This window comes from Parasteatoda tepidariorum, chromosome 5 (genome assembly GCF_043381705.1).
Source record: "Parasteatoda tepidariorum isolate YZ-2023 chromosome 5, CAS_Ptep_4.0, whole genome shotgun sequence".
In the NCBI taxonomy this organism is placed as follows: Eukaryota; Metazoa; Arthropoda; class Arachnida; order Araneae; family Theridiidae; genus Parasteatoda; species Parasteatoda tepidariorum.
The window spans coordinates 92,096,025-92,122,504 of NC_092208.1; the positions used below are offsets into that span (position 1 = coordinate 92,096,025).

At 31.8% G+C, this 26,480-nt stretch overlaps 1 protein-coding gene across 6 annotated transcripts in view; it reads right to left on the minus strand.

The window, feature by feature from the left end:
* LOC107440719 (discs large 1) overlaps positions 1-26,480 on the minus strand; it is a 242,056-nt gene that overhangs the window by 178,846 nt on the left and 36,730 nt on the right. For 2 of the 6 annotated variants that reach the window (XM_071180793.1, XM_043044041.2), the window contains exon 1: positions 20,915-21,085. The exons of 2 other annotated variants lie outside the window; for them this stretch is intronic. In XM_071180793.1, coding sequence (XP_071036894.1) covers positions 20,915-20,968 — 54 coding nt within the window. In that variant the 5' untranslated portion in view covers positions 20,969-21,085. Of the gene's footprint in view, positions 1-4,114; positions 5,355-20,914; positions 21,086-26,480 lie in introns of those variants that run through there. 2 more of the 6 variants (XM_071180794.1, XM_043044040.2) reach the window with 2 other exon arrangements.

Genomic DNA, 26,480 nt, shown 5'->3' on the forward strand with positions numbered 1-26,480 from the left:
ATGGCATAATATTGCTGTGTCCTCAGGGATGTTTCCCAGACCGTCGCCAATAGCCCATTGTGCAGCTCTAGTGTGACGTAAATGAACTATAATAACCGAAATGATAATAATAAAAAATAGTGTTTTAAAAGCGTTTTTTTCTCCTAAAATTTATTTTGCACTTTGTTTTAAACATACAAATAATTTTTAACGTTTCATTTAGAAATTGAACATTACGATCGAACTTAATAATTATGCAACTATTTATGCATAATAGTACAAGAAAATATTAATCTGTAAAAAACGCTTTAAAAAAAGTTTTTAGCACTTTGTTTTACGCGTATTATGAATTTCTAAACAAGCATTTCAATAAATATTTTAAGCAAGATTTGAACATTGTAGTCAATTTATTTAATATCTTTCTTAAGCAAAACATATATATCTTCAAATTTATAAATTGATTTAAATCAATCTGAGTATGAAGTATTGATAGAAATCTGACTTTCTGTGCCTTACAAGTAAATGAAATTCAAAAATACTATATCGCGATGCAAAACTGACGATGCATCACGATATATAATTTCTAATATCGATCACGATATATAATTTCTAATTCAGTCCTACTTGTGACGAATTCATTAAAAGATAAATATAATTTATTATTTTAACATAGGTGTATAATTTAAATAGATATCCGTCACTTAAAGATGTCACTTTAAACAGTCACTTTAACGATGGCGAAAAATTTGTTATTAAACAAGCTTAGAGACGCTACGATGGATGAAAGATGTGCGCATGCGTCGGATCAAAAAACTTTGGCGCTTTTCTTGTCATACGGAGGGACCTTGCTGGCCCCTGCTACGCATCGGAGAAGCTAGACTTCTTCTCACATTATATATTCCTTGGCTTAGCCTTAGATGCTCACTGGGTAACGAGAAGAGAGTAGGAGTTCTGGCATTTCTGAGGTCAATGGGAAACAGACCCAAGTCCCCGGCATTAACCAAAAAAAAAAAATTCTGACTGGGTGCTGTTTACTAAAATTACAACTATAATTCTATCTGCTACTACGAATTATCATTATAATGGACTTATACTGACTATTTCATTTATTAAAAACACAATCTATTGAAGTCTTTCAATCATATCGATGGCTGTTGTGTTGTTTCTAATGCCAATTGCCAAACCAGAAAGCCTGCTTGGTTTAAGGCAGTGGGTACGTTTCTTGCTTTCCAGTGGCGCCATCTATGCTCAAGAAAACGATTTAGCCACATCCACGTCACATCCCGTTTATAGGGCGGATCCATTCATACACACATCGTAATTTTCACCCGAACGATTTATCTCAAATTCGGTACCCCCAGAGGTTTGATTTGTTATGGAGACATTGAGGAGGACCCGACAGCTTTAACGTGCACCAGTCACCATTAAATACACGGGAAGTCTTCGGCCTGCTGGGATCGAACTCACGACCTCTTAGACAGGGGCCCAACGCTCTACCAAACAGGCTATCCCGGCCTCCGATGGCTGTAACTAAGCTGTATCGATGGCTGTATAACGTAAGGAACTTTTAAATAAAATACTTAAAGCTATTCATTTCTTTTTTAACATAAATAAAAAAAATTACAACAAAGTGCACCTACTATGGTCTTAACAAATTCTGCATATGAAATAGCGCAATGATTTGAGCTATTTAGGACAGTAAAGTTTCATAATTTACTTTTTCAAAACAATAGAGAATTGAACAGTATTCTGAATTGAAGCGATGAATAAATGTAAACGATACAAAAAAATATTTATATTTAAAAACTGTCGCAGGACCATTTAATTCGGTGAGCTATAAGGAAAATTAAATAAAAAGCCCTTTAAATAAAATAATAAGCCTCAAAAACTAAATAATAAGCATTTAAAATTAAATAATAATAAGCCACAAAAACTAAAATACATAAAAGTCTTTACAATGAAATAAAAGCCCTTAAAATTAAATAATAAGCCTAAAAAATTAATTAATAAGCCTTTAAAATTAACATAATAAGCCTAAAAAAATTAAATAATAAGCCTTTAAAATTAAATAAGCCTCAAAAATTAAATAATGAGCCTTTAAAATTAAATAATAGTTTCAAAACAAAATTAAGTAGAATTTGAAATGCTATCATTTGACACCTTGAAAAATAGTGTGCTGAAATCAGCGATTTAAAAATTTAGATAATGTATGTTATTGACATTCTTTTACAAAAAACTGTTTCAACCATAAACTAGAAAATTTTCCTCAACTTAACGTTAATCTCTTTATCGGATTGTGCATATCAATATTTGGATAGTTAATAATATTTGCTTTACTTTGAAACTCTTATAAAATATTTACAGTAATTTTTTTTTAAAAAAAAAACTTCATAATTGTACTTTTTACAACAATTTTATGAAATGCACAGCAATACTATGGGTTCGTTCAAATATTACGTATGCATCTAAAGGGGGTTCTGTGGTTTACTTATTTTTGCTGACAAGAGGGGAGGAGGGGTATGCTCATATGTAAGGAACTTAAAATCCCCTTATTTGCAAAATTTTTCTTAAAAACAAAATAAAAAATTTAATAAAAAAAATTGCACGTGGAAAAAAAAAATTTCTCCGAAGACTTTCGCAGGTCCAAAAAATTTGAACACAAAAGGAAAACAAACAACAACAAAAAGATTCCTAAGAAATTATTGGACTCAAAAATTTATAAAAATAATTCAAATTCTGTTTAATTGAATTTAATCTTAAAGCTAGATGACTACAATGAAAGACAAAGTAAAAACAGGGAGATCTCGCAATGGGTTTATGATTTGCTGAAATTTGGCCGACTTGGTGGGGAGGGAGAATACAAATTTGCCAAAAATATGCTGACGTAAAATTTTAATGACCCTAACGAACGTACATAATTATGATAAATGAAGTGATAAAATTTGTAAATATAGAAGAACTTTAAAAATACTGATATGGGGATTGAAAAGTACAAAAAAAAATTTCAAATGAAATACATCCTAATGAAGATAAGAGAATGATTATATTACGAAAATAGTATTTTCATGAAGAAGATATTAAAGTAAATCATTTCAAAATAATAAATGGATGAAAGAGTATGAAGGATTTCCAAGTAAATTCATATTAAAATAAGTGAATGAAGGAGACTTAGCTGTTAAAGGACCGAGTAGCCAACACACAGGAAAGATATTGGTTTACTTAGGAGGTCACCAGCTACCGAATTATAGACACATGTGTATCAAATACGGCAATATGGGGATCGTAACTGTTAGTCATTTGCGTTGAATACAAAAATTTTGTGATCATTACTGATAATTTTATATCAAAATGCATTAGTGATTATTTAATGTCGCTATTGCTCTGGGGATGGAGCGTTCGCCTTCCACTGAGGTAAACCGGGTTCGAATCCCAGCGATGGAAGGTCGATACGAATTCCGCATCCGGCTCGCACAGATGCACATTGATGACGGGAAATATCCCCAGTGGTGGATGGATCATAGGTCAGAGCCCTCTTGCTAACCGTGGGAGGTCCTCGTAGTCTTCCTCTCCATGTAACGCAAATGCAGGTTAGTTCCATCCATAAGTCCTCCACGAAGGCAAATTTCTCCACTACTTGATCCAAGAGTCAATTTGTCTTCTGAATTGGGTTCAAAATGACAAGGCTACGGAGTTTAGCATTAGTAGTCGTAAACCCAAAATTGGGTCGACTGTTCAACTAGGGTTATAAAATAAAATATTACAATCTAACGATAGTTACTCAACGCGATAGTATTCCGAGTGTTGACAAATTTTATTTCAGTATAGAAAATAATAACCTAAGTAAAAAAGATATAATTTATAGTGGAAAATATTGCGATATATTGCTAAATACAGTCAATTCGCTATAACTCGAANATTTATAGTGGAAAATATTGCGATATATTGCTAAATATCTATTTTTTTCTACAATACATTGGCAATTATTGGTTATAAGTACCAATGGTGGTGCTGGCGTTAACTCGATCCATATAAACGATAAGTACTGGGGGGGGGTAAAAGAAAAGATAATTGTTAAAACAATTGACCATAAAGTTTTCATATTTAGAACAGCGCCACATTATAGAACTCAGCTTACCTTGCAAGTGCTTGCATATTCCAAATAAGAAATCGTATCCACGTAAGAGTCAAAGCGAACCATTTTGGTTTGTCTTTTCTTGAGGGGACAGAGGGAACACATGGCTCCTCCCCATCACCCCACACACTTCGGCATCTCACATTGGACACACTTCATGTACGGACAACATTTCGGTTTATGTCACAAAATTGTCATGAATGAAAAATGAAACTGGTAACTTCCGAGCTTTAAGCATGATAAAGACAACAATATTTCTCGCAAATAGGCAAGTTTTTGTTTATATGTATTTTAATTAAAATATTCTACGGCAATAAATAGGAAAGAACTAAAAAAAAAATATACAATGAAGTTAACTAAAATAATAAAATTAAAAAACTAAACCGAAGCCAATTAAAAATTCTTTAAATAGCATCAACAAAAAATTCACAGCACCATAAACAAATCCAAACTATGTCTTCAAAAGTAAACTAATTAGAGGAATAAAAATCATTTAACTATTCTAAAATACTCCTGAATCTGTTGCGGGTGAATCATTAGATAAATATTTAAAACATCTCAATTCATTAAGAGTGGGAAAAAACTGAAAATTAAATACCACAAAGAGATGTAACAAAATACACTGAATAATTAATGAAACGATTTAAAAGTAAAACTACCGCAAAATTTAAAACGATAAAATTACATTTAAAAAAAGAGTTCAAAAAAATTTAAATTACTAAAAGAAGAAAAAATTATAAATATCAAGCAAAATTTTAGTTACATATAAAAAGATTTAAAAGAATTATAATAATTAGATTTCATCTTTTAAAAAATCTAACATATTGAGAATCCTTTTTTTTTTATATGCAAGCTAAAACCGTCAGAAGCAACACTGATTTAAAAATCCAACACACATTTGGTCTAGATCTGATTTAAATAACAAAAAGGACATTCTTTATTCCACAGTCAGCTCAGATTGAATGTTCTTCAACAAGAACGACAGCACGCACTATCGTTTGCAAGCGCAGTCACGAAATTCCAAAAATATCGTTTGCATTTAAAACAGCAATTCCTTAATACTTAAAGATATTGCACACCGTCTGGAAACTTTTTCTTGATATATCACTTATAAACGAAGTTTAATAATACTGGATAAATATTATTGGAAGACACGAAACAACCCGTTTTCACTACTGCAGACGATTTGACTGCTAAGCAAGTGATTTTCACTGCACGACCTTCTTCGGCCGCGACTGTTCCATAAGTGAAGTCTCGGGAAGGTAGAAAAAGGGTGGCGGCGCTACACGGCAGCCGCACGCCACACTCCATCATTTATTTATTTTTTCTCTGATGTCTCAAATTATAAACACCTCTTTCAATTTCTCATCTGCACAAAAGAGAATGTAGAGTGGACACGCAATAAAGAACTACATTTTGAAACATAGTGCCCGAATGAATGTATTTTTTAACATTCTCTACAATTTTAGCAAATTTCACGAAATTTTCAACAACAAAAAATATGATAATGCTGAGATTTTACACAGAAATTTTACGACTCATTTGAGTAAAACTTAATATTTTTAGAACTTAAACGTCATTTGGGAACTTTTGTTTTACCTTCTGTGACAAGTATAGATGACATTCAGAAATGAATCGTGTGATCTTACAATAGTTTATTCAATAAAAAAATTATTTTGTTGGTTTTTATTTAACATTATCGTTGTCTAACTGCACTACTTCCATAAGAAACTAGATATATTTTCGTTATTTCAAAATTATTAATCATATTTATTTCAACTACACAGTTTAGTTAAAAAAAAGTTGATCAATTGAAGTCCAATAATATTTCTTTAAACATAATAATAATAAGCTGCATCGCTGAATAGATTGTTATTGTGTTCTTTCCATAGTGTGTTCATCAAAATCTATAAATCTACCCTATTTTTCTGCTCACAGATCCGCAGTTTTACGTAGAGCAAAGCACATTGAATCGTATGCTTTAAAAAAATAGTCTACATCCATTGTAAATATTTGTTTTCATTTTGTGGTCAAAGACAAGTAAAAATTATATTCCACTATGTTAGCGTTTTTAACTTACGAATTTTTGCAAAATCTTTTATTTTCACTAACGTGAATTTGACATTTTTTCAAGAGCGCATGCGCATTCCGCCAGAACTGACGAATGTGCACATACATGCCCAATTACTTGAAATCTTACGTACGGGAATTAACGGAGAACGGGAATTACGGGAGGGCACTGAATTTAACGTAAATTTGCGAAATCTCCCAACACTACATGACACGCACGCAAACTATAATAAATTGTTTTAAACTAAATTACAAGTTATTATGATTCAATTTTAACAGAATCAATCTTCAATGTAACTATTTATGGTTGCATTAAGACTCAATTGTCGCCGCATTGTGGCTCCAAGTTCCGATATTATGAACAGAATCAATCTTCAATATAACTATTTATGGTTGCATTAAGACTCAATTGTCGCCGCATTGTGGCTCCAAGTTCCGATATTATGATACAACGTTGAACCCATTTTCTGATAGTTAAATTATCATTTAATAACTCTTGTTAATTTTCTAATACAGTCACAAAACTCCTGTGCCACTCTATACCCTAATACGATGTATATTTGCTACAATCTTGACAAGGACATTTCCAATAAGGTTCAAGGTCATATTTTCGTTCAATAACTTCATTATTGTGTCATCAAGTTTAAGACGTACGATAATACGGTTTTTACACACCAGGCACCCAATTTTCGTAGCGGCACATTTGACCGATATTATAGTTTAACACACTCCAAAATTTTTAACATTGTTCATCTAGATTTGAATAAATAAAACAAAATGACATGGGAAAAAGAAACCCAAACAATGGCACAAAAATAGACCTATTATTTCGTTACTAAAGCAAAACAATGAGAATAAAACACAAATAATGCAACAAAAGTCAACAATTCTATTTTTATACAATTATTCGTGCATTATTGACATTGTTTGCTTTACTTATACTTAAAACTTTTTTTGTTTAGATTAGATTTGTTTAGTTTGAATATTCAAATATAAAAATGAGCAACAGAGATCTCAACCTAAATTATACTGTATAAAGTGAAATAATAATTTTTAAAAAAAATTTTTTTAAAGCTTCAACGACTATTTTTTTAAATTCTCTTGATATAGTGTGTACCATCTCTTATGAAAAATATCATACGTACAAAAATTACTAACAACGATGCACACCACAATAATTGACACATACTATCCAATGCGATAATGTCGAGACTATTATCGTATAACATGATAACGCAATTATTACTGACAACGATATCGAATACAATTAATTCACAAACAACTAAAATAATGCGATTATACCGAAAAAGATACAGTATTATTGTGGGTGACTAGGCAACAAATTTATCAATCAACAGTCAGGCAACAAGAACACTTACTTTGGGGTTTCATATGAATAATGCATGTAAAAAACAATGTAGGTTAATGAAATCTGAAAAAATTCTCGATACAGCGTTAAATACCAATATCACCCATGATGTATCTCAATAATAAAATGACACTATCACCCAACACTTCTCGTGAGACACTCCAACCATCTTCTAGAACAGTGGTTTCCAACTGGCGGCCCGCAGGCCTCATCCGGCCGCGAAGCCTTTTTTTGTGACCCGCGAACCAAAATATATTAGTTGTCATTTTTTTGAGGACAATCGTCGTAGAAAATTTATATGGGTTTTAAATATTTTAAGTTTTATGCCTTAACAATTATGATATCTGTTTCACATTAATTTTTTGATATACATAGGTGCACATTAAAGTTATTGTAGCCAGAATTTCTTTATATGCAATTAAATATTTTTAAAAATCTACTTCTTATTTTAATTTGTAATTCAATACTTTTGCTTTGTACAACCTAATAAAAATCTGACAGTAATATTTAATGTTCCTTCAAACATAAAAGAGTCCTATATAAAATTTTGATAAAGTTGCGGCCCGCCATTTGACTAGTGTTTTTAATTGCGGCCCCCGGCCTTATGTAAGTTGGAAACCCCTGTTCTACAACAATGGATAATTTTTCATTACCCTTGATTATATTTCTAAGTGAGTTGACACTTCAGGACAATTTCTAATAATAAAATTCATCCTCATCCCGTAAAAGTACATTCATTTTTAAACATAGCGCTTACACTAGAAAAATACTCTTTGAACTGAATAAAAGCTTCGTAGAAGGAGAAGAAAAAAATGTCCACTACCACAATATTTAAGAAACAAATAAAAACTGGAACCGGGAGATATTAATAAACACGGCGCTAACCGCAGATAAGGCGGGATCGCCGCGGGGTAGTCGCTTTAGTCACCCAAAAAAATGTTATCACGCCACGAAAGAAATTTTTTTTTTTCTAGCCATGTAGACTTATTCATATGAGAAAAACGGGAGAAATTCTGCGGCTATGTTTTTTACTATAAGAAAAAAAGCTGAACTGAGAGTGTTATTTGCAGAGTTTTGTAATAAAAACAGAATACTATGATAAAACTATTAAACAAGTAACATTTTCTGACAAACATTTACTTAACAATTTCATGTTTGTTGACCTTATGGGTTGGGTAAATATGATTTCATTCGTTTTACAAGCAAATAAAGGACGTTTCCTGCATTTGAAGAACTGGGCGGGTCTAAGTGTGATATATAAAATAAAACTTATCTTAGTACCAGTTAACAACATTAATTTTTCATTTATTTTAGTAGTACTCAATGAACTCAATGAATAAAGGTACTAAGTGACAAGCTTTGATTGTTTTTGGAGAGGACAACAAACAATCGACGAGCAGCCCTAAAAAACGTGTCTTTTTATAGCAAACTAACGCCAAGAATGAGCGTGATGTAGTTTGTAACACATTCTCTGCTTCATCCTTCACTTTTTAGCGTTTTTTACCTAGTTAACTTCCATTTTAATCCCTTAAGTTTAATTCTCTATGTAAGTCATAAGATAATTCTTTCATCTTGATATCTTTCAGTTTCATGCTTCCAGAATTTTTTTTAGATGTAAACAAACGTCCGTTAAGAATGTTAAAGTAAGTTGTCTCCAGAAATTTCTTAAGTTTATCTATAAATTAAGACAGAGAGAAAGTTTAAAAAACAAATGACAACTCTGATGTACTAGTGTATTTTCGAATGAAACTCTAAAGAATATATATATATATGTTCGAGTAAGAAAATAATAAAGAAGATGTAAATGCATCCATCTCAATTTGTGATTGAATTTCTAATTTCTTGAAACCAGCCTCTCTTCAGTGCTGTAACGGTAAAAGTATGAAGTAGCGATTCCCAATGGATGTTCCACGGAATATTATTTGGGAGCAGCTTCCGCTTTTTTGTAACCGGTTATTATTTTCGAAACCTGTCATCTAATTTGTATCGAATTAATAATTCATCATTTACTTAATATTTCCGTTATTTTTAAGAAATTGAATAAAATGCTTGTAAAGGAAGAAAATTCAGAACAATGTTTTTTTTTCTCCTACTAACAATATAATGAATAAATTATGAAAAGGATATGCATTTATGAAAAATAGCATTATTATTCCGCATTGAATAAAAAATAATTTTATCCAACAATGAAGAAATATGTTTCTATGATAAGCATTCTCAACCCTATTTTATTCTTTTTCGTTTTTATTTTAATGGAAACCATATTTCAGCTCATTCATTTTTCATTTAATACACTAGGGGGCTAAGCCCCCCATTCGCTGCAGTTCATCAACCCCGATGATTACTTCGCAATAATTGTTGCTTCTTAGCACAAGAGAGTTGAAATTATTCAACTAAAAATATGTGTACTAAAAGGGAACATTTGTGCCTCCGCTTCCCACGTCCAAATATTTCCCTCCCAAATGATACTAAGATTTATTAATTGAACATAAATCATTTTTTTAAATAAACATTTTTTAAAAAGACATTCAAAATTAAAAGTATAGTGTTATATCAAATTTGGTGAGTGCACAATTGCTTATAAAACGGAAAGATGTATATTTTAAATACAGTTTTTGCATTCATCTCTTTGTGCATGCATCTGAAAGTTAAGTTCTAAATCACTTAACGAATCTCTTCAACCGTCATTCATAACAGAGTATATTAATGTCATTTGCACCCAAGAATAACAATTGTAAAACGGTTCATAAGATCAGACCCCGATTTATTAACCTTTATCTTAAAAAGTAACGCAGAATTACGTTATTCTAACAATAATAATAATAAAAACAATCTTCGTAAACTCTTAATTTAGGAAACAAACAAAATCAAACACCGGACAGGTAAATACTTTTAATGTATTTATAGGAAAATATTTATAGCAAAACAATACCTTTACGACTAATATCAATTTTAAGCTGATGTCAACCAAATCAATATGAAAATGAATGTGGGAAAACTGGATCCTACCCTGTGATTTTCCAGCCAATAAAAATGTATTGACTACAATGGGAAACTGATTTTTATACACATCATCATTAGATACACTAAAAACTAGAGTAGATGCCGCTCTAGACCTGCGAATTCAAAGGTCTGACACAAAACCCAATTTTAAGGTTTATTTGATAAAAGAATTTATAGTTGCATACAGACAGTGTCGCTTTTGCAGACTATCTTCATTTCGATGCCTGGCGAATGTTTGAAGTGGTATTCATTCAAACTTTTTAAATGTATTTTGACGGAGCACCCAACAACATTGGTTCGTAAGAACTGATTATCAAAAAAAAAAAAAAATTATTTAAATGACAAAAAGCGAATATATTTCTTCAATAAGTAAGAATTCGTGAAAATAACTCAAGAGATTCGATCACTACTTCCGATGAAGCTCATTTTATTAAAGTGCAAATTCTCAGTGCAAGAAACGAGAGGAGAAATTCTTTTCTCGATGAAATAAACGAAATGAAGCTATTGATCGGCGGCAATAAAGAGGAAGAACATTGCAAAATGCACTTGAGTGCGAGAGTAGTTTCTATATGAAAAATGGATACATTCTACGTCACATGTAACCTTTTTTGCGCCCATTTTAATATCTTCTCCAAATACATTAACCACTTTCCGATACCAAATCTAGGTTACTCAAAAAATATTAAATCTGGCAAAAATTAGACTCTCAGTTCTACAGTCCCCCCTTCCAAAAAAAAAAGAGGGAATCATTTTAAATGACTCAAATCCAAGTTTAATAAATAAAACAACACATTTTAAGCATATTATTTAAAAATTCATAAGCCTTGATGGCGCAGAGAATAGGATGATCAGCTTTCGAATAGGATGATAGCTGATGAATGAATGCATATCCAGGGGTGATTGCGACTCAAAAATCCTGCAAAATTTCTTGAGTAAAATCATTAATGACGCATTTCAAAAAATGTGTGTCTTTATAAATTTAAATCATTGATACTTTCGCAACATGAAATTCTAAGTAAATTATATACTTAATTATTAATTTAAATTATACTGCATAAGTTTTGTTTATCTCTAATCATATTTATTATTCTATCAGAAAAAATATTTACAAATGAAAGCGATGCCAAGTATAAATTCTAGTTCTAATATTATTAAATAAAATGTACAAGAATACATAAAAGTGATGGATGATTTCTTGAAACTTCTGGATCTTGGATTTCCGGATCGCGGTTAGCAAAACATCTGGAGCACATTTATCTCTGGTATATCTCCTCGTTCGCACCCACTACGGCGCTAACAAAAAGTACCTCCAGCGATAAACGGCGGATGAAGGGTTAAAATCTCCTTTTCTTCGGGCTAACCGTGGAATGAAGAATTGTGCATGTTGTGAACGCCGTCTAAAAAGCTCTGTATGTGAATGACCGAAATCAAGAGAATGACGACTTTCACCGGTGAATGTCAGCAATCACATAGACACTTTGGTGAATGTCCGAAATATTTATCATATCCCATTGGATATTAATTTATTCTTTGATAGTATTATATTTCATTCGATATTTTAATATCTGCTGAGGATAGATGAGGAGAAACATCAGTATTCAGAGTACCGGTTAAATGCATACTGGGCAATGACAGTTGACCTTAAACAAACATTGCTGTAGGGCATACCGGGCACTCAAATAGACAGAGTATATATTTCAGACATTTACCGAAGGGATTATGTGATTGTCAACATTCACCGGTGGAAGTCAACTAACACCCATTTCTGTCACTCAGAGTAGCCGAAAGTCGCCATTTTTATAACTGGCTGAACTAGGGCAGACACAACACTATTTCCTCCACTCTTTTAACACGCCGAGGAGTTCCGACTTCACGATAATCCGTTGTTCGCAACATTTTGAAGGGATGAAGCATCATTATACATTAAAGTCAATTAACAATAATTTAATAGTCAAATGAAAAACCCCATACTGTTTCATTTATTACCAACAATAAGAGATTTAACCGGAGACATTTCTTTGGAGTTTCAGTTATAGAGAACAGTAAGAAGAAAAAAAAGTAAATATTAGATTTCCTTTTATTTTATATTAGCAAAGCCACATTACATCGGAACAATAGATCACCAAAGAAATAAAAAGAAACGGGAGCGAGAGAGAAAAAAAAGGGAGCATAAGGAATAACCATTTTCTTTCTTAGACAGAAAAGGAGGTCCTGGAGGCGGCCAGATAAGGGAAGAAGTCCGGCCTAGAGAAAAAGGTCCGGCCTTTAACGTTCTTAAAAAGAGGTATAACATATCCCCCTTCTGAGAAAAGAGATTATTTTCTGCTCCCATGCAAGAGAGAACACGGGGTATTCGAGAAATCGAACAGATAATCCTGAAGGAATGGAGCGGATGATTCCGGACGATTAGAGGGAAGAAAGGGGCAGGCCATCCCTAAGATGAGATTTATCAATAAAAGGGATGTAGTACATCAAACACGGTCTACTTTGGCTATCTCATTCAATATACAAAAGAGAGGGATGTCAAGCTGATAGAACATATAACTTCATGAAATATTATGACATAACCATTTAATGAACTTCCACCTATTGCAAATGCATTTCTATATTCGGACTAAAAGATTCAGAAGTAACTTTCCGAATGTTGCTTCAATTCCGCTGACGTTTTACCCAGGGCCATTAAAATTTTAGGACATCAAAAATGATGAATTTACAAATTTTTCTTTACATGTGTTAAATCTTGGATATAATTTTACAATGCCTCGATACATAATTCATTCGAGTTACTATAATTTATACTTCCAAATGTGTCTCATTTGATTTCAGTTAATGTTTTCCTTTATATCACGAGTGTCATTTTTAAAATAACAACAAGGAACTTTTTGTCCACTTTTACGTCATATAAATTAACTGTATCAAAAATTTATAAAAGTATTCCCGATGTGTGTGTGTGGAGGGAAATTTTTATCAACTGCTGCAGAAAATGTCAAGAAAAATAAAAAGCTGGGTTGGCATGACTTAAAAATATTTAATAAATCATTCATTTGAATCACATATTTTTTTAAATCATAGATTTATCTAAAAAATATTTAGACATTGCATTATCTAAAATATTATACTTAAAGCTATAATAATAAACTATTCGTATGAAATCTCATAGATAATGAATGTTTTATTCATAATGTTAAGGAATAAGTTAATAAATTAAGAAAGAAAATTTTATGCTTTTTATTTATTTATTTATTTTGTTCAAGAGAAAGAATGTAAATTTTAAATAATAGTTTTTCATAATACATTTCATATCATTTCCATGTTTTAATGTGCTCATAATAGCGTGTAAAATAATTTGCTGTTTCATTATCAATAAATATATTTCAATAATACCCATCCATTTTTATACACATTTATTTCAATACAAGTAGTTTTAAAACTTATTAATATCAAATTGAAAATAAGGAAATGTTCTGCGAGGAACAATTTATTTTGAAAAAAGTTTTCTGTTCTAAATTAATTCATTTTTCATTCGACAAGTTATTTCTCTGCCTTTGCAATTCATTCATGTTTTTAGCCTGATAAAAAAAAATAATAATAATAACTGACTTCATCTATCATCATTCTTTTAGGAAACTTATTCAATTTTAGAGAATTTCCTAAAATGTACAAAAACTAGGAGAATTTTATTAAACCAGTAGAGTTGGCAGCGATGTATTCAATTCTGGAAATGAATGCCTCCATAGATCCCACGGCTATGGGGTCAAAAAATGTCATTCCAATTGGAGAATTATGTGGGTAAGAATAATGAAGGAGAAAAAGGTTTAACTTTTTTCGTTTTTCACAAATATGATCTTATAACACGTAGGATGCCACAATGATGAAGGGGGGAAAATGCCCCCCTGAGTCGTGTAGTTTTTTTTTTACTAATATTACTTGTGATTGTGAAATAAAATCAGTCATAAATGAAAATAGGGTTGTTTCTTGATGAGATCGGAATGACATTTGTAATGAGTGACACTTATGTCGTGTCTTACTTACGCGCAGCTCATCGCAAACTGCGACGACATCTGTTCAAAGACGACAGGCAACTAACTGTTCCAGAATTTTCCAAGAATCAATTGAAATTTTATCAGTTTAGAGCGAATATTCTACAAAGCCGACTACGAAAAAGAACGAGGTCACTGCCAAAAATTGTGGGATAAGTTCCTAATCTGGTCCGTCTTCTCATTTTGAAATACAAACTCTGCATTGGCCCGTACGGCACAGTACACGCCGCGGCTAAATATACTGAGGTGCTTGAGACACAGCATCCATGTCTCGCGGCCCAAACGTACGGAAACTGAGACACGACATGCGTGTCTCATGAGCCGTGATGGCTCAAAGGATAGAGAGCTCGCCGCCCACAGAGGAAGGGGGGGGTTTCCTCTGCATGTAAAGCAAATGCGGGTTGGTTTCTTTAAAAAGTCCACCGCGAAGGCAAATTCCTCCCAATACTTGATTCCAGGAGTTCCCTCGTCTTCTGGATCGGGTTCAAAATTATAAGGTTGGGGAGTTGAACATGGGTAAAAATAAACTCATAATTGGGTCGTCTGTTTAACGACGGTAATAAAATAAAATTAAATACGTGTCCCATGGCAACGAACGAGATAATGGTGCCCCATCTATTTTCAACCATAAGGGTAATAAATTATAGCTTAATTTAGTTAAAATAGTCAAACTGTAGCAATAATTATGTAAAATAATTTATGTCTATGGTATTTGACTTTTAATGGCGGAAAGTATATAGACTACTCGTATTGTGAAGAGAAAAAAAAATATATACTCTCAAGTTTGACTTCAAAACATAAATAGCTACATTAACACCTGAACGCTTGAAACTCACTATCATTTTTAAATTTTGAAAGACATCGATATTTAAATACGACAGCAAAATTAATTCCTGTAAGTTAATGATTCATTTTTATAGTTACAATAATGGATTACGATTTTATGAACATAAGAATATGTGAGAGATCCATTATTCGTTTTTAGAACCTGTAAAAAGATTTAGAGCCTGTTAAAAGAACGATTTCATGAATATGGTTCATTTTCAAGACTGAGAGAAAGAGTCAAGAGTTTGCAATTATCATTATTCTTATTATTATTTTTAAAATTAAGCCTAACATTAAAAAAGGACACTAGGCAATAATGGTTAGAGATTTCACGAATAGTTTTTAACAAATGGTAAAGGTTAAATATTTTTTAACTAAAAAAATTTAAAGCATGTAAAGTTTTCATTAGATAACTTTTTTAACTATTCTCAAAATAATTCATTATTCAGAAGAAAAAAATTCCATAAACGTAAAAATCCAAAATTTCAGGAACATTCAGTTAATTTCGACGTTGTTTATGGCAACATTTAAAAATACCTGCAGCACTATAAAGGTTCCATTAAAAAAAAGTAAAGTATTAAGCTTCCTGTTTAAAACAGCCGAACAACGAATTAAAATAATCGTTTAAAACCCTGAATCGATTCAACTCTGGGTAAGCTAAGGGAAATCAATTTAAAACTGCCTGCTGAAATGCTCATTTTCAGCAAATATTAAGACTGTGGCAAATTGAAGTTTTCAAATTTTTCTACAAAGCACACCATTAAGGGACCCGGTATCGGTTAAAAACGACCCCACAGCCTTCAGCTTTAGGAACGTCGTTTCAGACGATTTAATTCGCTGCCTTTCGCTTAAATTCGGTACTTTTCGAGATCGTTATGTGTTTCGTGGTCTAAAAATGGATTTAGGAGAGCAGCACGCGAATATCATTCGGTTTAATTTTGCAAGGGTTGCTAAATTTTTATAGCTGAGATATGGGGATAGGATAGGCGATGATAGTTAATAATTGTTATATTCAATATCCGAGGTGGATTGCAATTGAGCACTTTTGTTTGGAACGACTATTTTATCATTTTGGTGTTATTTGTTATAGATGAGAATTCTTAATCCCGTCGGATTTTTTTCGAATTTCCGACCCAAAAAAAGGTATTTTTTATAGCTGAAAATTAATATATATGTTCTATCCTAAATTCGAAAATGCAAAATATTTTTGACAGCAAGCAGTTTTATGCTTGACCTATTTATTGGTGGTGAAATACGTGATGTCCCGTCCACTAATGTCCAGTTTTTCCTACAATGCACCCAAGTTTAACCATTAAAAAAAATACACTGTGTTAACATATTTATTAGCTCTATTGCTTTAAGGTGAAATATCTGCTTAAAAAAATTATTAAAATTAAATAAAAAATAATCTTCCAACCATTAAAACAGCTTTACAATCCAGTCATGGGCATCAGAACGTAAAAATTCTAGGGGTGTTTAGAGCTAAATTATCATAGGTGAGGTAACGACAGTTTTTAATAGCTATTTTCATTATAACGGCTATCTGCCTCAGGAGCTGTTGATAGGGGATATTTTAGAAATAGCAATTTTGCATTTTTGTTTGGAAAGACAATTTTCTAATTCTCATGTTGTTCGTCGCCATATTGCTTAAGGTGAGGCAATGATAGTTTAATTATTTATACTCAGCATCCCAACTGAAAAAAAAAATCGATAACTCTTTAACCAGTATTTGGTGCAAGTTTCTCATTATCCCAAAGTTTAGTTAAATGAAAGATCATTTTATTTCAATTACACCATAAATTGTAACAGTAGGTTCGAGAGATATACTTCCCAACAAACTCCATGCGAAATTTGGCACAAAACTTTGACGTTTTCTTTACAGATCGGTACATCGGGTCGACTCATGCATGTTGTTTCAACTTATTTAGGTAGGTAAATGTTTCATTGCAGTTCATTTCTTTCAGGTTGTCTTTTTAAATTGAACTGTTACATGATTCTAAAGTAGTTTTAAATTACCTGTTGAACTGTGATTTCAAGGGTCTTGATTATATTATGAGAAGATTTCGTTGTATGGATCTAAAGTTGTGATGTTCTGGAATTTTGAGACAAATTATTTGAGCATTTTTTTTCTCTCCACAGGAAACATAAATAAAGAGCAATAGAACGTAGGGGGCTACAATAGGGCAAAATTAACGCTCGCTAATCCGCTACAGGGTGACTAAATATAATAAATAGCGATTTAAAATTATATGCCGTTCGCAACTTTTTTGGTCGAAAATGCACCCCACTTTTNTGTTTCGCCATTTTTGAAAGGAACCTTGTAAAGTTTACCGTATTTTCAAAAATCTTTCAATTTTGCCTTACCTTAATGTAGTTTTTTCTTCTTTTTTAAAACAAAAATGTTTTTAATGAAAAAGTGGCCACTGTTAAAAATACTACAACTGGCTAATAGAGAGTAGGAAAAACCTTCTTAATTCTTCTCTCAGGAGATTCACTCCTCCAGTCCAGTGTTCCCCCGGTCCGTGGATCAAATGGTACCGGGCCGCCCATTTCATTGAAAATGAATTTAAAATTCCTAGGTTTACACCCCTAATTAAAAATATCTGTGTTCCATTAAAATTTTATTTATTTAAAAAAAAGGGGGCCCCCGAAGGTAGTGACATAAATTTTTTAATGTTTGTAATGTATCATTGTCTCCGATTACCTCCAGAATGTAAACGTCTCATTGCAAAGAAACAAACTGAGGAGTCTCATTGATTTAACGTTGCAGTAAGTTAAAATGTTAAATCACTTTACACTTATTTTTTAGTGTAACTGTATTTTATTTTGAAGGCATGTTTAAATACAATTAAATTAAAATTAATAAATCAAAATAATATAAAATATAAGCAATCAACGCCCCCGGTAAAATTATTAAACGTTGACAGGTGATAGAAACACGTCAGGAGACTCACTCCACTGTATTCTTATGAACAAAATCGATAAGCATATAATATAGCCTAATTTCGAATAGCACTTCGATAATGGCAAAGCGAAGAGAAATCTAAAAAAAGCAACAGTTCCTTGCATAATCTAAATTACTTTATTATGCAATTTCATAGCTTCTTAATGGGAAAGGAAATTATTTCTACTAACATATTCCTACATAAAATGAGGAAAAAAATTTCTTTCTCCAAAGAATTCAAAAAGCGACAGAAAGAAAAAACCAAGCTCAAAATACCACTACGACCAACATGTTTTCCTATTAACTCAAATTTAATCTAAACATTAATTTAAAGTTCGGAGACTTTCTCGGGAGAACAAAAAAAGGAAGGAAAAAAATCAATAAACTGGAGGTGGGAAATAAAAAAATTCATGTATGCATTACTGAACGAGTTTCCGTTTTCTGGAAGCATGAAAATGGTTATTTATTACCTTTCGGTCGAAGGCTGCAGCCGAACGACAGCATCATTTTTAACTTATACCCCCAAAGCGCTTCACTTGGACGTGGAATAAGACTAATTAACTTTTCCCTCCCCCCAATCACACTCGGAATTTCTCTCGCCGAAATCTCGAATTTTTACTCTTTTTGAAAAAAGGAAAAACTATCTTTAAAATTTGGAAACATTCCACGAGATTTAAATAAAACGAATTATTTTGATTAGGGAGAATCGAGATTGATAATATTAATAAAATAAAAAGTACAAGGCTCATCTCTTAAGTAAAGCTTCTGTTTTTCAGGAATGTAAAAATTCTTTCGTTTTTTACAATGTCTACATCATTTTTAAGGTTAAAAATTGGTTTATTTTACTATGATCATGACTCTACTAGATCAGTCACTTAACTGTCACCTAACATATAAAATTGTCTCGATACATTAGAATGGTGAAAGCATTTGAGGCACGTACCCCCAACTTGTGAATGGCCTTTATCCAAAATTAATTACACATTAAAAAAAAAATTTTTTTTTAACTAGTTAGGACTTAAACTGGTAAAGGATTTAAAATTTTTCTTCAAATCTTTTTAGTAAAAAAAAAAAAAAATTCTAATGTTGTATATTACCATAATAATGCAATTTTATAAATTTACATTACTCATACGTTAGTATAATGAATTTCAATGTTTTAGTGCAAAGCCAGTGTACTTAAGAAAAAATAGCACCTTTTGGTAATTTCTCTAAAAGCTGTTGCTTTCAGTTGTTGCCAACGGATGCATTATTTTTATTAGATTTGAAAGAAAAGGTTTTTTATTAAAGCCAAGATTATTACATTGCTACATTAATTGTTTTGTTTTATTATTAATATTTTAAATTTTCTAAGCTAATCATTATGTTATTCAGCATTAACTAAAATTCAAACTACTTACGTTAAAATGTCATATCAACATCAATAGTAAATATTTACTATTTTTTATTATTATATTTAGCAATAGTCAAAAAAAACTTTTAATTGTAAGGTACGCATTTTTTTACATCATTTTAAAGTATCTAATTTAACATGGTAAAATACAAAATTTGAACAAAATTCGGTTGTATTAATTCATATTGGGTTGTTTGGGATTTCGAATAAGTCTAATATTTGATCATTCTTCAACAGGATGTTGATTAAAAATAGTCCAAATTTCTTTATAGTATGTCATTTTTTACCAAATTTTTTAATAGTATCTACAAAGTGCTCACTTATACTCACCATTTTTTTAAATCACATAAAATTAATACTTTTATAGAAGTTCAAAAAATTTAAAAATATTTTTCAAGAGTGAAAACCATTTCGCGCACAGTTAAAGACATAAGATTGATTAAAAAAATTTAAAAACTTCTTTCAACATAAAAAGTATACTCTCCTGATAAAACTCATAGACATACTATAAATATTTTTTTTCATTTTTAAACTTAAACTATTTTTTTTTAAAATCTTTCCTATTTTCTATTTTTTTCTTTTTTTTTTTAAATTCTAACAAATTAAGCTCAATATATAACTAGATTCCTAAAATGTTAGTGAAATCAAATAAACCACTCATAATTTAAGTATATGTTAAAATTTTAAGGCTCTAGTTGCAATAGTACCAAAAAATAAATTGCGCAGAAGCTCAAAATTTTTCGGGGAAAAATAAAATTTCTGTTATTAATTAATCCGAATAACATATTTCAACAAACAGAATTTATAAAGCTTTAAAATGGAAAGAAAAAAAAATATACAAGAAAACAAATTATACACTATTCTATTCAATGTAAATAAAGATGAATGCCATTAAACTTGTATACTTTAATTCAAATAAACATAGTGATAACGTATTTATTACTTCGGTTGTGTCATAACACTATTGAAACAAAATTGAAAAGCCTTCGATTAAGAATCAAAAATTCAATTCCATTTTCATAATAAATAGCCTCGAATAGAAAAGCATAAACCAAATCTTAACAGCACTAAAGTGCTGACTGAAAAACAGATGTAAACAAATTCCACACTCCGCCATATTGTTGCATCACTCATTCTTATGAAACTATTATTTACATACCTGCACATACCACTTGCTAAGTTTGGTTAGACTGTTTCTTCGTTTTTTAGCCATCTTAACCCCTCTTCTTTCCCTAAATGGTCAAGAAAACTGGCCGGAAAATTCGCATAGAACATAAGGCAGTGCCGGCAAGAATTTTAGTCGCGTTACTGCGTGGCATTTCTACCTGTAGACTGGGGAATATGCACATATTAAAAAGAAAAACCAGCTCACTAACTCAAGGCCGTCAAGAGTTATTCCAATTTATCGAAAGGTCAAGTTGTGAATCAGGAATTTCGCTTTTGAAGCTCGGCCTCTATTGCTGAACAATTATTCACAAATAACTAGTGACAATTTTAATGAAAGTATAACTACCGAAACAAATTGTACGTAGCCTAACAAAATGATTCATTTTTTTATGGATTCGAATTTTCAATTGCTTACTTACTTCTTAATTTTATTTATTTAAGCATTTATTTCAAGTTTATTTTATGTTACAACCGGCTTAAAACAACAAACCCATTTATGGGTTTACGATTAACAATTGTTAAACTCCGTAGCCTTGAAATGTTGAACGAAACCCAGAAGACAAAGAAGCTGCTGCAGCATGCATTCTTACAAACTAACCTTTGTGGGGATGGAACTAAGCCGTGTTTGCGTAAAATGGAGTGAAAGACCACGAAAACTGCCCACGGTTAGACTGACGACAAAAGAATCCCGTCTACTGCTGAGGATATTTTACGTCAGCACGATGATCATGCGCAAAATTTGAATCGATCAGCAATCACTGGGATTCTAATTCTGCACCCGGCTTGCACCGATCAGAATGACGTCATGAAACATCCTCAGTGGTAGAGGGATCAAGGGTTTAAAATTATCTTATCATCGGGCTAACCGTGGGAGGTTTTCTTGATTTTACCTCTCCGTGTAACGCAAATGCCAGTTAGTTCCAACGAAAAGTCGAACACGAAGACTAGTTTTCTCACAATGCTTGATCCAGGAGTTCACTTGTCATCTGGACTGGGTTCAAAATGACAAGGCTACGGAGTTGAGCATTGAAAATCGTAAACTCAAACTTGGGTTGGCTGTTTAACACCGATTAGTCACTAACATAAAAATGAATAATGTTGGCATTGTAATCAATAGATAAATCACAGAATACAAATGTCACATCCCTGCATCAAAATCTTGCCCCTAACACCAACCGGCCAGTGTGTTGGGTAGAGCTAACCACTGCTGAACGAAACCCAGAAGACAAGGGAGCTGCTGGAGCATGCATTCTTACAAATATGTATATATATTACAATTGGATGTATATATGGCTGGTTGCCCGACTGAATAGTACTTTTTCCCCGGAAAAAGTAACGCACCATTGGATACACGATGCAGAGGGTGGTGCAGAGGCTCCGTTCTAAACTAAAATAGAGCTGTACCCGCATGTGTCACTCCGAATGAGCCGTGATGGCTGAAGGGATAGAGCCTTCCCATGAGGTGAACCGGGTTCGAATCCCAGCGATGGCTGGTCGATACGAATTTCGCATCCGGCTTTCACCGACCACAGTGCTGACGTAAAAATAACCTCAGTGATAGACATGGGTTAGAGTCCCCTTGGCAATCAGGCTAACCGTGTGAGGTTTTTGTGGTTTCCCTCACCATGAAACGCAAATGCGGATTAGTTCCATCAAAAAATTCCACCGCGAAGACAAATGTGTCGCAATACTTGATCCAGGAGTTCCCTAGTCTTCTGAATGAGAGTTCAAAATGACAAGGCTACGCAGTTGAACATTAGCAGTCGTAAACCCAAATAATTGGGCCTGATGTTCAATGACGGTTATAAAATAAAACATAAAATTGACTCCGAATCATTATTAAGGATGAAACTGTTACCTATGGCCCATTAGTGCATAACGCAAAATTCGTGAATTTGTGACAAGAAGGAGTAATAAGAAATGTCCACATTCCACATTTTGGTTAAAATAAAAACATTTCAAAATAGCAAGTTAGTTATTTTTATTCGATTTGTCTCATGTTATCAAAATATATATACATCGAATCATTATTAATATTGTAATTTTCAAATGTTATTAAGAAACAAAGTTTAAAAATAAAATCTGAAATATGATCTGATTTCTGAACTATTGGCTTACGTTTATATAATATAGCATAACCAGTGATCATAGGTGTAGGGATTCTGTTGTTTGTCTATGTAAAGAACTCCCCTTGCCATTCGTCTAGAGTGGTGGCAGTGACTATGGTTACGAGGTTTAACTATTTTGAGTAAGGGAGTTGGGTCATTATTAAAGATAGGTTTTGACTCAGGTCGGCTAAAGAAAGGGAATCAGGGGAGAAAAATTCTCCCCCTCTTTGAATGCGTTATTTTTTGTTTCTATAGCAGCAGAGGGCGTTTGTGACATGGGGTGTTCTTTCTATTGAAAAACTATAGTGAAGTAAGATAACTTTGTGATAGGAGGAAGGAGGGGGTTAAAAGATAGAAAAAAAGTGGGATATTTAAAGATACACCTTAGTTTACGTATTAATGAGTATCTAATTTTAATAAAATAAAAACATTTTAAAAAAATTTAAAAAAAAAACAAACAATTTTATTGATTTGACGTATGTATTAAATAAACAAAACAACACAAAGAGAAAAACTATTTTTTGTGCTTTTTGTTTCATTTATAAATAATTAAAAATAAAAATACCAAAATAAAGAAAGTAAAGCATAAAAACAGGTATTAAGTTCAAAATTTGTTGGATACTATAAATGAAAGAACTTTTAAACGAAGAGCGATCCTTTACAAAATTCAAATCCTTCCTAGTGATGGCTTAAATAATTAAGAATATTTCATTACTTTATGGGAAGTCCTATAATGAAGAAGCAACGGATAATTAGAAAGAGGGGAGACCCCTGTTTGGGAATGAAGAATAGCTGCTCATTTCGATGGGGGGGAAAACATCCGGCGAATTCATCACGAAAAAGGGGATAATCATTATTAATTACGTCTCAACTTCGCTAATTTTTACTGTAATGATTGGAAAAAAATGATTATTACGTGCATTTATCTGGAAAAATAAAAGTCGATCATAAATAATGCGTAAGATTATCATTTCTAAAAATAATTACATCATGGCAATTATTAGCTTACAATCTTGCTTGTGAGACTTTGTTTAAAAAGGACTTCTTTTCATTTTAATCTTATTTTTTGAATCATTAAAATAAATATTTAACTACTTTGAAAATTAATTAAGGTTGTAGGGAGGGGGGGTTGTAAGGATTGTTTTTTTTTAACTTCCTTAGTAGGTCTTCCGAAACAGTTTTTGTTTTTTCACAAATATTAATTATTTTACTGAATTTTAAAGGGTGACATTTGAAAAAATTGTCTTTTTAACTCTTGCAATGTCTGATAGTTTCACCAAATGGCAACCTCAGACTTTAACGAGGACCACTCTTAATGTATATTTTTAGAATCTGAATTGGAGATTTTCTGCTTCAGGTCAAAATCACGATCTGTGGATGAATAAATGAATGTATGAGTGGGTCCGCCCTATAAACGGGCTGTGACATGTGTGTGGCTGAAGTCGTATTCCAGTCCATAGATGACACAACTGTAAAACAAGAAACGCACCCTCTGCCTTAAATTCGATTGGTTTCACCAAGCTGACTTGCTAAAATTGGCAAGTGGCATTAGAAACAACAACAAGAATCATTGTCAAAATTAATATAAAAAAGACATCCGTTAGGAGTCACAAATTAGTATTTAAACAAGGAAAAACAATCAAAATCAATAACAAATCATTATAGAGGAAGGCAAGACTGAAAGCATTAAAACCTATTTGATTAAAGAATGAAATGAAAGATGATTATTAAAAACGCTTCTAAATTTCATCAAGCAACCGAACTGGTTTCCATGATTCTCGTTTCGTCTTCCTAATGTTTCTTCGGATTGAGATAGCGTTTTTTTTTTTTTTTTTCCCTTGTGAAATATTAATCAGCGAGCTCCAATGCGTATAGTTCATTTTCATTTTTGATAGGGATTCCAGAAAATAAGTATAAAGGGTCATCATTATGGAACACTCTACACATTTTATAATTATGTGTAGATATTATACACAGAAATCGGATGACTAACTTAGGAGTTACTGATTATACGTTGAAAAATATGGTTTCCTAAAAAACGAGATTGAAGTTCGGAGATTTGCAAGTGTTGTGTTGTGCAAATCTATATTGACCACTGCAACTCAAGTTCGAATTCTGAGAATACGGAGGGAAAAAAAACATAAGAAAAGCGATGCATCCGGATGTGCGATATCATGAGGATTTAAAAATATGAAATGTTCGTGTTAAAATGTAGAAATCAGATGATATTCAACATAAATACTTTTATCATTATAAATTTTCTCTTAAATATTGAAAGCGTGAAGACAAGCACTTAAAAAATGAGTTGATAGAATAAGAAACTTTTTTAGTATTAAGAATACTTCAGTAAAATGGAGATTACCTTAGTTAATCTGCAAATTAGTTCGGTTTTTGACAACATTTATATATCATCCTATTTACGTTAAAAAATTAATAACTAATTCAATATTGAAATGATTTCTGTTGCTAGACTATGACTAGATAAATAAAAACTTCCTCAAAAATATACAAATTGGATATAACAGTTGTCATGCTTCAAGCACTCAAAAACAAGGCGCCTATTGACAAAACTTGCCACATGTGAATAAGAAGAAACAAAAGTGATTTGAAATATAAAACGGAAAGTTGTCAACGAAAAATTGAAGAATGAAGGTGTTACAAAACTAGAAAAACCACAGTAGCCGAGAGAAGGTGAAAAACCGAACAAGAAGTGACCGAAAGGGGAAAAATGAATTTCCAAGCGCTATAGAGAACTAATGTCGTTAAGAGAAGCATTCATATGAATAAAACAAGATTCCACAGAATCAAGATAAGACGCTTTTAACATATCGACTGTTATTTTCAATTTGCATATTTTTGTAGCAAATGAAGTTTTTAATCTAGAGATATATTACCGATTCAGTTTTCTTGGGATTACAGTAGTAGGAATATTTATGAAAACTAATTTTAAAAAATGTCGCTACGTGTTGAAACTCACAAAAATGCTTTACACATCAGTGTTTAAGATGTAATGAATTAATAAATGTTTTTTTAAGAAAATAAATTTGCGTGCAACGTAGACTATTTTGGTAAAATAGCCTTACTACAATGTTAACAATATCTCTTGGGGATAATGGCTCTATTGTGCGAAACTTAAAAATAATCTGTCTCGATAGAACGATTACGAAATATTTAAAAATATTCTGAAAAACGCTTTGTTGAAATTATTCTGAAAGAAATATTACAGAATTATATTTAATACTCTTGATTACAAAATTTTCTTTCGATTGCAACAATTTTATTTCAAAAACTAAGCATTTGACATGGAAAGTGGTTTTTTTATGCTTAAATAAGTTATGTTTCAAGCAGTTCTTCTGAATACATTATTCGGCCAATATGATTCATATAGTATTGATTTTTGAATGAACAACATTCGAAGGTGAGTGACCACTTCCAAGTCGATCAATGAAT